The sequence below is a fragment of the Eschrichtius robustus genome, chromosome 11 (assembly GCF_028021215.1).
Source record: "Eschrichtius robustus isolate mEscRob2 chromosome 11, mEscRob2.pri, whole genome shotgun sequence".
NCBI lineage: Eukaryota > Metazoa > Chordata > Mammalia > Artiodactyla > Eschrichtiidae > Eschrichtius > Eschrichtius robustus.
In genome coordinates, this window is record NC_090834.1 from 104,100,301 (window position 1) to 104,116,705 (window position 16,405).

The 16,405-nt window shown below is 49.2% G+C and overlaps 1 protein-coding gene across 1 annotated transcript; it reads left to right on the plus strand.

The window, feature by feature from the left end:
• Positions 1-2,209: 2,209 nt before the first annotated feature.
• LOC137772558 (pregnancy-associated glycoprotein 2-like) lies at positions 2,210-10,823 on the plus strand. Its single transcript, XM_068556536.1, has 9 exons — positions 2,210-2,310; positions 3,426-3,576; positions 4,542-4,659; positions 4,754-4,872; positions 6,103-6,296; positions 7,221-7,337; positions 8,871-9,012; positions 9,100-9,198; positions 10,671-10,823. The coding sequence occupies exons 1-9, from the start codon at positions 2,210-2,212 to the stop codon at positions 10,821-10,823; spliced, it is 1,194 nt and encodes a 397-aa protein (XP_068412637.1).
• Positions 10,824-16,405: the final 5,582 nt, after the last annotated feature.

Consider the following 16,405-nt stretch of genomic DNA (forward strand, 5'->3'; position numbering starts at 1 on the left):
AGATATCCCACTCTGAACATAGGTCGAAATTCTGCGTTTTAAAGCCACTTAAGTAATGTTTTGTTGTGTGCGGCTAGGTCGCCAACTTGATAGAATTAGGCTCATTTGTCTTAGCTCTCAATTTCGACAAATGTGTTTATTTATGTATTTTTAAATTCTGGAATGCATTTACATGGTTGCAAAGTTAAATTATAAAACAAGAAAAATCTCACTTCCGTCCCTGCCCCTCCCCCATAAATTACAATTTTTTTTAGTTTTACTGAAAATAGATATATATGTGTATGTAAAAGTAACAAACTATAAGCCCTTTTTTGGTCCCTCTTTTTAAAAAACTAAACAGTACACCCTGAAGATCTCACCCATTCCACGCCTCTCTCCATCTGCATTATGCCCGGTTGTTCAGATGCCCTGTCCCTTATTGAACACTCCCTCGTGGATGGTCACTACAGGTAAGTTTCTAATCTTTTGCTTTTACAAACAGTGTTGCAGTGAATGGCTTGTACATATGACTTTTTGTATTTTTGCCAGTGTATCTTTGGGATAGATCCCTAGAAGTAGAATTGCTGAGCTAAATGGCATTTGTGTATGTCATTTGCTACACGCTGTCAAATCTCCTCCATAGGGATTAAACCACCAAAACTGAATTTTAACAATGTGCAAAAATGAGTAGGAAGACGCAGCACCCAATCTATCACCCACCTGGTGACCAGGCCAGCCTTCTGTTGTTCTACCCAAGGGACAGGCCTGGATAGATCTCACGCAGGAACACCCAGGCCCTGGGAATCCTGGAAGGAACCATAAAACTCCACCACCTTTACTTTGGCTGGAATAACAGTTTCACAGGTAGCCCTGTTCATCTCAGGCTGAGCAGGAGCTCTGAGTGGTCTTTTTTGTCTTCTTTGACTGATAAGACACTTAGAAGTTATTTCTTTGCATGCTTGGTTTGCTAGACAAAATGTTTCAAGGCATGGATCCAGTGGGGAATTATATCAGATGCTCAGCAAGTAGACTTTATTAAATTCATTGGTTTATATGACCCTGGTAATCTTTCTTTACAAAAGGAAGGAAAATTAACATGGTTAAGATGCATTCGGTCTCTTACTCATTCGACCGACATGAATTGAACCCCCTCTCTGTCCCCTCTCTACTCCCACCTCTAGGCCAGAAATAAAAACCTGCACAGCCTGCAGGCTGAATCCCCCACACAGTTAGTTGTTTGAGGTTTGGCTCACACTATGTTTTTTGAAAAAACAAAAAAATTAGTCGCTAACATTTAAAATCAGGGGATTTTACCAGACTAAAAATAAATATCCAGACTTCTAACTTCTCTTGAAAACTTGCCAACCAGCCTGGTTTCTAGGATGGCATCCGCTGGCTGGAGCTGAGGAGAGACTGACCCCAGTGGTAGGGCATGTGCTGCCCTGTGTCCTGTCCCTGATGCCCGCCCAGCCCTTCCATTCATTTCTCTTGCCTCCTGGGTCATGAGTTTGTGAGAACTGCCTGAGACTGCTAGCTCCCTGAAGATAAGGACCTCCTGTGTCTTACTTGACTTTGACTTTCCAGCATCTGACCTAGACCCCAGCACACAGGGTCCTCCGTGTGTGTTTGTTGGACGATATAAAGTATCTTGTGGATGCATGCATCACATTTCTCCCAATAGTGAAACTGTGCAATTGTAATACTACTCTAGCCCAGACCTTTGATGCATATTGGCATCATAGGTGCCCCTGAACTGTGCCATCTGTCCCACTACCTAAAGCCACTCGTATGTCACTGGGCTGCTCCTAAAGTCTTCACTTTGCCATTTGAACTCTTTTCCTCCTAGCAATCTCCTCTCCACCTGAGGACAGCAATGCACGCTTCATGAAGTTGCTAGGAAGACCACATTAGATCACGAAGGTCAAGCATGGCCTCCAGTAGTATTTACTTTTATCACGTTATTAGCAGTGTTTTATCTCCAAGTTGGCAAGAGTCTCCCCGCTCTTAGTCCATGCGGTTCAGTTTGGTTGTTCAGCCAAGTCCCAAGGAAGAGATTACAGTAGAAATCTCTGTATTCTGAGAATTTTCCAAGTCCACTCCCCACAGACACTGATGGAGGTAAAGATTTTATCGAGAGCTTCATATTTCTGATCAGATCCATTAGTGGCCTAAAGGGGGCAATTAAGGCATGTCAGAGCATATATAACTAGGAGCTCTTGGCCACCACTGCATGCTCAGAACTCACTCTTTCCTGAGTACTCGGACCCAGGAAAGAAGCATGAAGTGGCTTGGGATCCTTGGGCTGGTGGCCCTCTCAGAGTGCCTAGTCATGTAAGTACGGGGACTGTAAGTGGCATCATCTCTCTTTCTGGGGTTTTCCTTGTCCTCTTATTCTTCCACCCATCAGGGTTAGAAGGGAATGTAATCATTCCCTGACAGTCTTAAAGTTCAACTCTCACTTATTGATGAGTACCTTGCCATGGGCAACGTGGGGCCCAAGGGTCTTGGGGTAGGCCTGCAGGGTTGCACAACTCTTGGGGTGCCAGTCACATCATGACTTCTGTGAAAATGGCACTCCTTGGAATTGCTCAGTGCACAACCTGTGCAACTGTAAGTGTGGTCCTATGGAACAGCATTTCTCCTATATTGGTTTCTAGGACTTCTCTCTACTCTCTTTCCATTTCTGTGTGTATGTGTCTGTATCTTCATCTCTGTATCTCTCTCTTTTATCTCTCCATCCTCTTTGGATGTCTCTGTGCATGCAGAACTCTCTGAGCTTTCGTTTTTGTTTTAGTTTTGTTTTTCTATTTTGACTCTTCCTTGCTTCTCTAGCTTCTTAATTTCCCTAATTTATTCCCCATCTCCTGGCTTCCTCTCTCACCCCTCTCTTCTGCTTGAGCCCTGGAGAAAGATATGGGAGGCTACTTCTAGGCTGATTTACCTCTAACAAGCAGTGTGACCACAGCCAAGTCACAAACTGCCAGCATTTCAAATTCCTCCCCTGTAAAAAGAGGGTAATGATCCCCCTTCAAACTCCTTCCCAGAGCTTCTTTGATAAAGATACAGTGGGATGGCAATAGCAATGGGAATGGCTGTCATTGTTGACACTTCTTACGTATCAGGTACATTATATACATCATCTCACTTAATACCCAAAGCATTCTATATGGGCAATGGGAATTATATTCTACCTTTTTACCTACCGATGGGGAAACTGAGACTCCAAATGGTCATATGGCTTACCCAAGATTACACAACAGTACCTGTATTCAAACATAGGTCTTTGTCATGGTCTTTGCATGGCATCCTGATAATGAGAGGACACTCATAAAAATGCTTGGAAAATACACAGTGCCATTACAATGCAGGGTATGAAAGTCTTACTATAACACAGACAGCTGATTGCTGCCTCTTCTTTGTGTCCTTTTCCCAATGCTCCGTGAAAGGATCCCTCTAACAAAGATCAAGACCATGCGAGAAACCCTCAGGGAAAAAAACTTGCTGACAAACTTCCTGGAGAAGAACACTGACGGCAGGTCCCAGAATGTCGCTCGTGACCCGAAATTGTCTCTTCATCCCCTGAGGAACTACCTGGATGTGAGTGTGTTGAGCGGATGGCACTCTACCGCGCCCCCTGGTGCTCTGGCCTGGCACTGGGGTTCATCTGGAGGCGCCAGGCGGCGTGTTGGGGCTAGGGCTCCTGCAGGAAGCAGAAACACTGGGGAATAGGGACCCCATTCCCAGAGAAGAAGGCACTCTCATCCTCAACTCTTGGTCTGTGGTAACTGGGCCCAGCAATGACCAGGTGGCAGGTAAACATCCATTTCTTGCCAAAGATATGTCATTAGTTTCAGGGAGATTGTTCCTCCTGAACTAAGTGAGCCACTGAGTTACAGATGAAAGGTGAGCCATGTCTGATCGAAAGATAAAGCCAACTGCACATCAAGATTGAAACCCCAGGCAGACAAAGTTCAGCCTCCGCAGATCCAAGAAGGACACAGTAAAAAGTTACTGAGCCCCTATGGCCTGTGACGCCATAAAAATCTAACACTATGGTTATTGTAACTGATTTTTAAAAAGGTCTCGTCTCTTCATCAAGAATGCATAGGACAGCCTGAGTGATAGGCAAGGAGTAAATACATGTCAAATAAAAGGGCCAGCAGCGTGGTGGTGATAGGACATGGTCTGAGTTTAGAGGAGGTGGCCTGGGGTGACCTAGGAGGGCCAACTGGAGAAAGAAACAGGCTGGGCCTTAAAGGGGAGACTGGCGAGCTGCTCAAATGAACGCACAGGGACTTGCCTGGAGGTCCAGTGCTTAAGACTCTGCGCTTCCACTGCAGAGGGACCGGGTTCGATCCCTGCTCAGGGAACTAAGAGCCCGCATGGAGGAAAAAAAAGAAAAAACCAAATGAAGGCACCGGTCTGAGCAGAGGCTGTGAGGTGGGGCGGTTGGAAAGTGATCTCAGGAGACACGGGACACCTCGAGGGAAGCAGTACTCTGGGAATCGAGGGCGGCCAGGGCAGCCAGGTCTGACCAAACCACCCCTCCCCGGCCCCTGTAGCTGGCCTATGTCGGCAGCATCACCATCGGAACGCCCCCTCAGCAGTTCAAGGTCCTCTTTGACACCGGCTCAGGTGACCTGTGGGTGCCCTCCGTCTACTGCTACAGTCCCCCCTGCCGTGAGTACCTGCCCCCCCGCCCACCTTGTATGCCCCCTCCCACCCCCTTCTCCGTCCTTGGCACCTGACGGGCACACATCTCTTGTGTCCGCAGGTACACACAAGGTCTTCAACCCTCACTTGTCCACCACCTTCCGGCTCCCGGGCCGGCCCGTCGACCTCATCTACGGCTCCGGGAGGGTGGTTGGAGCTCTTGGCTGTGACACTGTTCGGGTAACTGGAAACCAGAAGCCGAGTCAGGGCTGGCCCTGGGAACGACCGCTGCTTACAAAACAGATGCAGGGCCAACTGGGAGGGTTCGTCTTTCCCAAAGTCCCCTAGTGGCTGGCCGCCCACCCCACAGTGCTGTGTCCCTGGGGAGACAGTGTCCCTGCTGGCACATAAACTCCCAGAATGGCTGACCCAGAGAGTGGCTTGGGGTGTGGAGTTGCAGCTCCTTTGCTCATGAGCTGCTCAAGGTTCATTTTGCTGGGAGCAGGGAGAGAGGGGAAAAAAGCACCCACTCTTATATCCTCAGGCTGTGCCAGGTACTTTTATGGTAACAACTCGTTTAATCCTGCAGCAACCCCACATAGGAAGTGCTATGATTAGCTCCATTATACCTATGAGGGAACTGAGGTGCAGAAAGCCAGGGCCTTGCCAAGGTCAGGCATCAGGTAAGCAGTGGAACTGGGCTGGCCAGTCAGGAGTCATGCAGGTGTGTGGTATTTGGGGAGAGGATAAAACTGATCTTGGGCCCTTGGGGGGAACTGAGGGCTTTGGGAATCCAGACAGGGAAAGCAGGGGGCCACAGATGTGGGAAGGGCCTGATAAATGGAGGCCCCTAAGAGGGGGCCTTTGAGTGTCTAATCAAAAGTATGGCCTGCATCCCCCAAAGGGCCTGAGTTCTCTCTCTCTCTCTCTCTCTCTCTCTCTCTCTGTCACACGCACACACACACACGCACACGCACAGACACATCCCCAAAGCATGTTTTCCAGGCAGAATTTTCATAAGAACCCTGGCAGCGACATTGTATAATGGACTTTTGTCTTCCTGGGCAGATGCAGAATCCACGATGCGCTGTAATGGATTCAGTCCATTTCTGTCATCAGATCATAGGGATGCCAAAGAGAAGACTACCCTGCTCTCTACTCATTTTGTCCTCAAGTGGGAACTATTTGGTCCTCTCCTGAGCCTCAGTTTCCCCACCTGCACAGAAGGCATGAGGCGAATTTGACTCACTTCAGATAGTGTTTGCAGGAGGGGCAGGTGTTACTTAAAAGCCACAGCCACGCACAAATGGAACCCGAATTCCTGTCCCAGCTTGGTCTAACCATCTAAGGTCAACCCAGGGCACAGCCAGGCCTCAGTTCTTCTCTGCGGTGCTCAAAGCATCTCCATCCCAGCCCAGTCCCAGCCCCACTTCCCAAACCTTTACGTGGGTACACTCCCCTCTCCCACAGATCGGGAACCTTGTTGACGTAGTCCAGCCATTTGCCCTGATCCGGTCACAGTTTGGGATGCAGCATGCACCCTTCGATGGCATCCTGGGCTTGGGCTACCCCAGCCTCGCCCTCCGAGGGACCACCCCCATCTTCGACAACCTGAAGAGACGAGGCCTCATTTCTCAGCCTGTCTTTGCCTTCTACTTGAGCACGTAAGTCTGAACTGGACAAGCCCTCTCTCTAAGTCAGCTGTAAGATGCTTTCAGTTGCACGAAAAGTTGTAGCCACCTGATCCAGAAGTTTTCTGAGGGACAGTCTAGCCCAGGATAACTATGGCCCCAGGGCCACATCTGGCCTCGCCACTGGTTTTTGTGAATAAAGTTTTATGGGAACACACCCATGCTCATGAGCTCAGGGGCAGCAGCTTGGTCCAGGCGGTGTGAAGGGAAGAGGGACAGCAGTGGAAGGTGTCAGGATACAGGTTGGAGGAAAAGGCAACAGGATGTGCTGATGGATTTGATATGGAAGGAAGGAGAGGGATGGCGGGAATGTTTCCTCTTCACTATCACTTTACCGGGAGCCCAGAAGCAGCTTCACAATTCGCAGGCGCCAGTGCGAAATGAAAACGTGGGACCTCTTGTTCAAAAAGTATTAGGAATTTCAAGACAGGGATAGCAGAGGCGCAGGGCCCTGCTGAGTGTGAGGCCCCATGGCTGGCACAGGTCACACACGCTGGTGAAGCCAGCCCTGGGTGAGCCTGAGCCCACACCCTTGGCGCCCTCGGGCCTCGGCTTTTCTGAACAATGACAGGCTAGGCGAGGGGGCAGCCAGACCCCTCCGGCATGGTGTCCTCGGAGGGTATCTCTGAGCACTCTGGTTGCTGGAGGGGACTGGGCCCTCTTCAGAAGGGTGGGTGGTCGGAGCCCAGCCAGGCTGCCCAGCTTCGAACCCCTTCTGTGCCACTCATTAGTCGGTGACCGACCTCGGACAGGTCCTCAATCCCTCCGGGCCTCAATTTCCGCCTCTGTAAAATGGGGACCATAGTAGTGCCTCGGATGGGTGGAGAAGCACAGCCCTCAGACAGTGCCTGCCATTATTCTCCTACAACGAGCCCTCCCTCTTCCTTCTCTCCTCAGCCGGAAGGAGAATGGCAGCATGGTGATGTTTGGTGGGCTGGACCACAGCTACCACAAAGGAGAGCTCCAGTGGATACCAGTGTCCCAACCCCACTACTGGCAGATAACCATGAACCGGTAAGCCTCTCCCTCTGAGGGCCACCCCACGTGATGCTACCACACGTGCACACGGACACATGCAGACACACACAAATAAACGCACAGACACACAGTCACACACACAGACATACGCTCCACCCCCAAAGACACACGTATAAACACACACATAGGCACACATATAAACACACACAGGCACACCAATACACACAAAAACACACACACAGATACACATACACACACACAGACACACAGAGACACACACCACCCATGGGTTCATAATCACCCCAGGCCCCTGACCAGGGCTCTGACCAGGGTCCTGAACAGGGTTCAGAGAGACGTGTGCAGCCCAAGAGGGCTGCACCCACCACGCTCTGAGGCAGGGAGCACGGTTTGAAGACCCTAAAGTGCAGTGAAAAGAGGACCAGGGAGGATTTCACCAGCCTGAACAGGGTTGTGATAAGTCGACCAACTGTCTAGGGCTACCAGGGACCGAGGGAGTTCTCACTACACAAAACTACCAGTTTCAAAACAGGGAAAGTCCTGGACAAACCAGGAAAACTGGTCTCCTTAGGGAGAAACTCCCTGGCAGTGGAGAGAGGTTGGCTGCATTCTTGAGACCTGAAAGCAACTCATACAAAGAGACACTCCCCCCACCCATAGCCACCCACCCCCCATCCCGGGCACACAGTGGGGCAGGGGCTGTGACAGAAAGAATCAGGAAGCCGGGATCCAGGAGTAGCCTGAGAATAAGGGGCAATAATTGATGGGATTCTGAGTGATACCCTCAGACAAAAGCTCACGTGTCCTTTGGAGGCCCCCCGGGCTAGCTCAGGCATCGCCTGGCCAGGGCCCTCAGTGTCTGAGCTGGGTGAGTGGGCCCTGCTGGGAGACAACCTCTCCCAGAGCAGTCTGTGTCTCCGACACCCCTACTCTCAGCATCTGCTGCCCCGGAGAACCTCCATCTTCACTGTGTGGGTTGACCCATTATTGGTGACACAGCAGATACAGGGCTCTGGTTGTTCCTCATCCATTTTTTCATTCATTCACTCATTCAACAAACATACATTGTGCATCCGCTGTGTGCTAGGCACTTGAGAGAGGCACTGAGGCTACAACTTGCCCTAACATCTAGTAAGGCAGACGTACATGAAACGAGTCACACACATAATAATGAGTTTCCACTTCGGTACATGCTAGAAATGAGGAAGAGTCTACAGAGAGTGACCAAGACAGGAGCCTGATCTAGTCTCGGGGGGAAGACTTCCCTGAAAAAGTGACAAGTAAGCTGGAACCTGGAAGATGAGGAGAAACTAGCTAGACAAAGGGGATGGGGGTCTTCTAGGAAGGGCGACCAGCACATGCCAAGGCCCTGAGGCACCAAAGAGCCTGATGCATTCAGGAACTGAAAGGAAGTCAGCAAAGGTTAGGTGACCAGAGCAAAGGAAAACAGAGTCAGGGCATGAGCTGAAGGGAGACAGTCAGGGAGGGGGCCAGTCGTGGGGGGAGACTTCAGAGTGATCCTAGTGCCCATGTTGTCCAATTATCTCTCAGCATCACCATGAACGGGTTGAATCTTGGTTGTTTACGCGGCTGCCAGGCCATTGTGGATACCGGGACCTCGTTGCTAGTTGGCCCAAGTAGAATGATCACCACCATCCGGAGGCTCATCGGCGCCAGGCCTGTCGGTCACGAGGTGAAGGGTCATGCCACAGGGTCACTCCGGGGCTCTCCACACACCAGGGATCACCTGGACCAACCTCTCTCCCTCTTTCTCTAACAGTATGCGGTTTCATGTAGATATGTGACTCGCCTGCCTACTATCGTCTTCACCATCAACGGCAACAACTACCCAGTGCCCCCTGAAGCCTACATCAGAAAGGTGAAGGGCCAGCCCTGGTGGAATTTCAGGAACCCTTGGGCTCCTGCTTGCAGGAGGGGGCCCTCTGCAGGCCAAGCCACACCATTGCAGATGCCGCGGAGCCCCTGTGGCTGGGCCAGTGCCTCCCACAAAACCAACCACTTGAGAGTAAGGGGCAGTCTGGGACTTCCATCATCCTGAAATAAATGGGACACCGCCCCGTGCCGGCCTGGTGCGAGGCACTAAGAGAAGGGAACACTAAGGGCCTCTGCCCTCAAAGAGCTTCAGTTCAACCAGAGCCCTCAGATGGATGAACACGGAAAGTCAGCTCTAGCAATCCCTGCAATAGGCCAAGTGGCAAGTGGGGTGGGTGGGCACAGTCTCAGTGTGTTGTCCCACCATGATGGTTAACGGTCTCCCTCCCATCTCGAAAGTGTCCTGGTTTGGATGACAAATTACATGGTTACCCTAGTCCTCGCCTGCAACTTCCCCTTGCTAAGCCCCAGTTCCCGCTCTGTGCGTTGGGGTACCAGACCTCTCTGTGGGGAGGCTGCACGCTCACGTGAATGAAGGGTACACGGTGACTGCGTGGCCCTTGCACAGGGGTGGGCCTTAATGTCAGCTCCCTATGGGAGTTCAGAGGAGGCTGATGGGCTCAAAGAAGGCTTTGAGGAAGAGAGGGAATTTCAGTCATTCTAAACCCCCAGCCTCATGGAGGCACGAGGAGGCCTGCATGGGTCGAGGCACATCTACACTGGACCCCATGCAAATGGCACCCCCGGGGGCTGAGCCAAGGGGTGCCGGGTGCAGATTAGAGTGATGAGGGCTATACACAAGGGGAGCACCAGGGTAAGTCACCCAACCCGGCCTGGAGTGGCCAGGGAGGGTGAGCGTGGGGCCAGGAAGGCTTCCTAGAGGGGCTGAGCACAGTCTCTAAGAACGGGCTGTGGGGAAGAGGGAGAAGCAAAGGCATTCCCTGCAGAGAAAACAGCGAGCATGGGTCAGGAGGAAAGAAACAGCACAGTATGAGGGGAATTACAGGCCATTCTCGCTCTCTTTTTTAAAATTTTATTCAAGTATAGTTGATATACAATGTTGTGTTAATTTCTGCTGTACAGCAAACTGACTCAGTTATACATGTATTTGTATTCTTTTTCTTACTCTTTTCCACTACAGTTTATCACGGGGTATTGAATAGAGTTCCCTGTGCTATACAGTAGGACCTTTTTGTTTATCCATCCTCTCTATAGTAGTTTGCATCTGCTAATCCCAAACTCCCAATCCTCCCCTTCCCCACCCCTTCTCCCTCATGGCAACCACATGTCTTGGCCGTCCTTGGTCTTGGATGGGCACCCCACTTCCGCAGCTGCTGAGAGAGCCACTTGGTTCTTACCAAAGGAGGGAAATAAAACCGAGAAGCTGCCGGCTCTGGATGCCGAGAGGGTGGCAGGTAAGGACTCAGGCTGACTGGTGTGCATTTCCATCTCCCCCAGAGCCTTCGGGGCCTCTGCCTCAGCAGCTTTGCAGGGGGCACAGAGAACATGAGCCGATCGGAGACCTGGATCCTGGGCGACGTCTTCCTGAGGCTGTATTTCTCGGTTTACGATCGGGGAAACAACAGGGTTGGCCTGGCTCCCGCAGTGTAAAGGCTGGGGCCCGCTCCAGCAATCAATCAGGCGCCCTGCAAACACACACTCACTCACACGTAGGGCACTCCCACCCAGGGATGGCGGAGGACAGTGTTTGGTGCTCTGCAAAGCCCCATTCTCAGCAAAGAATAAAAGTTTCCATTCTCAACGGTGCTAATACAAATGGGTGCCTCTCTTTGGGTCGGGAAGGTGCATCATAATCGGGCAGGATCTAGATCCTAGTCTGAACCACAAGTGAGAGGAGCCCAACTCCAACTGGCTTCAAGGAAAGGGTAGACTTACTGGAAGGACACTGGGGATGCGGGACACAGGAACCACAGCAGATGCAAAGATCTCAGTGACTGGACCCAAGACATCAGAAGCCATCAGCTCCCTCTTTGTCTCCCTCACTCTTTCCCGTCTCTCATCTTTGATCCTCTTAGCCTGACAACTTTCTTCCCTCACACTTCTACACATATATCCCTAACGCGTCTAATCCCGAAGGGAAGAAGCTCAGAAAAACCGCAGGATACCAAGGAGGGCTCTGATTGGTCCACCTCAGATCATGTGTCCAGCCCTGGACCAACCATCCTGGCGGGGGGCTTGGGGTACTATGATTGGCTTTACTTGATCACGTGGCCCTGCCCAACGTGATTGACAGTCTCCTCCAGCACCACGTGACTGCAGCTGGGGCGAGGCAGCCCCAAAGGAAGTGGCGGGGGCTGTTCTAGACTGTGGAAGTTTGTGATGGCCCCCACCAACTCCGCCCCCTCCTCATTCCGAGGGATGGTAACGGGTAATAAAAATAGATTCTACTCTTCCCATCTCAGAGGTCCTTTGGCAGTGACCTTCTGCTCCAGGGCGGTTCTGGGTGACGCCCTTCAAGCTGAGATGGTTCCCCTTTGTTCCCCCCACCCCAGTCACCAGCTCTCTGCCACCCACACCTGCAGTGTCCTCTCCAGTCCCACTTCCCAAGTGACAGGCCGTGTGGATCCCTGAGCCATGCCCACCCCTCCAGAGCCCAGCATGCTCCGTCCCTTGACCTCCAAGGCTGCTGGGGAGGATGCCACGCATGTAAAGGGGCCCCAGGGTGCACTAAGCCTTCAGCCTTTCTCAGCTTCCTCCAGGGGCAGAGCTACAAACCACTGGTTCGAGCTGCCATGGTTTGGCACATTTGGAGTGGAAGCATCACTTCTTCACACCCGGAAGCAGAGGCCCAGGCTGGGGACAGCAGGGGTCAGAAGTGGAGGGAGACCCACATGAGAGAAGGGGCAGGAAAGAATAAACAAGGTGGAAAACACACCCCGACGCAGTGCACAGTATGGGCCTTTACTCGGGCAAGACAAAGCAGCGAAAGGGACGACTCCCTTCCTTCCTCATCTTTTCATTCAGGACAAATTTACTGAGCACCTACTATGTGCCAGGTGCTGTGGTGGACCCCAGGGATAGAGGGCTGGGTTAGGAACCCACCACCGATTCATGGAGACAGATAAAGAGACAGCCCCCAGTGGGGAGGGCCAGATGGAGAAAACAACACAGGTGTGGGTAGGGGCCCAGAGGAGTGAGGGGCTTCCTCTTCGGGGACCAGGGAAAGGATGCAGTAGGGCGAGAGGGGGGCATTAACTTCAGTCTTGTCACCCCACCCTGAAACACACCCCTAAGCCTTGCAGTTACCTTCTCTGTGCAGATCTGCCGTATGTCCACGGTTACGTGTGCCTGGTCCCTCTGGGATGGCACTGGATTATGATCGTCTTCAGGGGGGTGAAAGAGGACTGGTTGCAGAGCTGATAAAGGGGGAAAAGGTGAGAGCAGAAATGGCTTTTTTTTTAAAACAGTAAATATCATGCACTGGGCTTAATGGAGACTCAAGTGAACAGTTTGTCAAACTCATTTTCCAAGTGGTCTTCATGGAACCATAAGCAATGTCTCTACTGGGGAAAAGCTATCAATAAGAGTAAGAATAATAGCTCTGGTTAATTACATATGCCATTTCACTGTCTCCCCATGAGCCCCTGCGGGGCCTGACCCCCATTGTACAGATGAAGGAAGTCTCCTCCAATCTTCTGGCTCCAGTACTGGTTACAGGCACATAGTAGGCCCTCAATAAGTACATGTTGAATAAATGAATGGATGAATTAGCAGATGCTTCCACTAGAACGCACTGCTGCATCCATGTCGGGAGACATATGGTGTCAGCATGGCTTACTGCCATAATACCAAGCAGAAAAAGTCAGGCTTTGCTTCCCTAGATGAGCCTGAGGCCAGGGCTGGAGTTGTGTCTGTTAATGAGCCCAGTGTTCTTGAGGCTCTATATTTGTAGCCTGTGCTACCAACATGAGGATAAATTCTGATCTTCATCAACTTTTTAATTTTATTTATATTTTTTTGTCTGCACTGCATAGCATGTGGGATCTTAATTCCCCAACCAGGGTCAAACCCATGTCCCCCGCATTGGAAGTGTGGAATCTTAACCACTGGACTGCCAGGTAAGTCCCAAAGTCTGATCTTCGAAGCAACAATCTTCCCCCACCTTCCACTTTTATCCTTTACCCAATGCAGACCAAAGAGATTTATAGCCACCGGTGAGAGAAAAGGTAGAAAAAACAGGGAAAGATAGATCTTAAACACTTCTTGAAAGAGTGTAAATTGGTACAATCTTTTTGGAGATGACTTGTTCTTAAAAGATGTATGGTCTTTGTCCCAGTAATTTTGTATCTAAGGTTTATGCTAAAGCGATGATCAGAAGCACCCGCAAACATAAATAAGCAGGGATGTAGTCCTCAGAGTCTCTTACAAAAGGGAAAATCTGGGACATCCCAGGCCCATTAAACATAAAGTGTCCACAGCATAGATAGGCCGTCATGCAACCAACCGCCTTAAAATTGTGTTTCAGCAGAATATTTAATGTTATGAGAAATCATTCCATATGACATTGAGAGAAAAGAACAGAATACAAAACAGCATGATCCCAGGTTTGCTAAGCACATGGAAGACAGTGCAGCGTCCTCGGCAGGCATGTACATCCTGGAGCTTTTCTGCCTGGGTTCAAATCCCACCTCTGGCCCCTACCAGTCATGTGACCTTGATAAGTTCATCTCTGGACATCAGTTCCCTATCCTGTAAATTTGGAATAAGGATAGTTCTTCCCTCACTAATCATCAAGAAAATGCACATCAAATGACAATGAGATACCATCTCCCATCTATTAGGATGGTCATTATCAAAAACAAAAGATAACAAGTGTTGAGGAGGATGTGGGACCCTGTACACTGTTGGTGGGGATGTAAATGGTGTAGCCGCTGGAAAACAGAATGGAGGTTCCTCAAAAACTTAAAAAGAGAATTACTATTTGATCCAGCAATCCCACTTCTGGGTATGCATTCCAAACAATTAACACCATGATCTCAAAGGGATATTTGTCCTTTCATGTACGTTGCAACATCATTCACAATAGCCAAGATGTAGAAACAACTTAGCTCCATCAACAGTTGAATGGATAAAGAAAATGTGGAAGAGACATAGAATGGAATGTTATTCGGCCTTTTAAAAAATATATTTATTTATTTATTTATTTGGCTGTGCCGGGTCTTAGTTGCGGCACTCGGGATTCTCAGTTGCGGTATGCAGGATCTTTAGTTGCATCATGTGAACTCTTAGTTGTGGTATGTGGGACCTAGTTCCCTGACCAGGGATCAAACCCAGGCCCCCTGCATTGGGAGCGCGGAGTCTTATACGCTGCGCCACCAGGGAAGTCCCAGTCATGGTTTTTTATGTACTTAATTTTGTTTCAGTCAATTTGATGTGATGCTAAAATTGTCCCACTTTGGCCTCTTTATATGGATTCCTAAACTTTTTGTCCAGCCCCCGGTGATCTTTGAAGGCCCTCACCTTTCTGGTCCTTCAAGATTCCCAGGCTTATCTTGTGCATTTCTTGGCCCAGCCCTGAAATCAACCATCTCTTCAAGAATCTCTGGATCCTCTGGTGGGAAATGGTGTTTAGAGGCCACAAGCTAGTCCTCAGGATAGTCACGTAGTCACCGTTATCAAGTTGCCATTGCTTCTAGGCTTTTCCGAGGGCAGAGCCAGGAAGCACAGATTTTCTTTAAAGAAAAAAAAAAAAGGAAAATAATTAATTGGTACAAACTTATACTTCCAATTCAAGTTTTCAGACTGCACGGTTTTACTTAAGCTTTTTGTTTTATACGTAAACATCTTTTCTCTCTTCCACTGAAAGTCGTGCTTCATGACATTAGCATTAGTTTCTTACTTGCTTTAACCTGTAACATACATAAGATACTTTCAAAATAACAGTAGCAATGTCACCAACAATAAGGTGTTGGATAAAGTTTCAGATTTCTTTGGTTTTTTGTTTTTGGTTTGGTTTTGGAGAGAGGATGTTTTGTTTGTTTGTTTGTTTGTCTTTGTCCTTAGAAGATATCCCACTCTGAATGTAGTCAAAATTCTGCATTTTAAAGCCACTTAAGTAATGTTTTGTTGTGTGCGGCTAGGTCACCAACTTGATAGAATTAGGCTCATTTGTCTTAGCTCTCAATTTCGACAAATGTGTTTATCTCTTTTTTGATTCTGTAACACATTTACATGGTTGCAAAGTCAAACTATAAGACGAAAAATCACACTTCCGTCCCTGCCCCTCCCCCATAAATTACAATTTTTTTTTTTTTAGTTTTTGGTTTATTCTTCCACTCTTTCTTATTGAAAATAGACATATGTATGTATGTAAAAGTAACAAACTATAAGCACTTTTCTGGTTCCCCTTTTCAAAAAACTAAACAGTATACCCTGAAGATCTCACCCATTCCACGCCTCCCTTCATCTGCATTATGCCCGGTTGTTCGGATGCGCTGTGCCTTATTGAACACTCCCTCGTGGATGGTCACTACAGGTAAGTTTCTAATCTTTTGCTTTTACAAACAGTGTTGCAGTGAATGGCTTGTACATATGACTTTTTGTATTTTTGCCAGTGTATCTTTGGGGTAGATCCCTAGAAGTAGAATTGCTGAGCTAAATGGTACAGTGTGTGTCACTTGCTAGTTGCCGTCAGATCCCCTCTGTAGGGACTGAACCACCAAAACTGAATTTTAACAATGTGCAAAAATGAGTAGGAAGACGCAGCACCCAATCTATCACCCACCTGGTGACCAGGCCAGCCTCCCATTGTTCTACCCAAGGGACAGGCCTGGATAGATCTCACGCAGGAACACCCAGGCCCTGGGAATCCTGGAAGGAACCATAAAACTCCATCATTTTTACTTCGGCTGGAATAACAGTTTCACAGGTAGCCCTGTTCATCTCAGGCTGAGCAGGAGCTCTGAGTGGTCTTTTTTGTCTTCTTTGACTGATAAGACACTTAGAAGTTATTTCTTTGCATGCTTGGTTTGCTAGACAAAATGTTTCAAGGCATGGATCCTAGTGGGGAATTATATCAGATGCTCAGCAAGTGGACATTATTAAATTCATTGGTTTATATGACCCTGGTAATCTTTCTTTACAAAAGGAAGGAAAATTAACATGGTTAAGATGCATTCGGTCTCTTACTCATTCGACCGACATGAATTGAACCCCCTCTCTGTCCCCTCTCT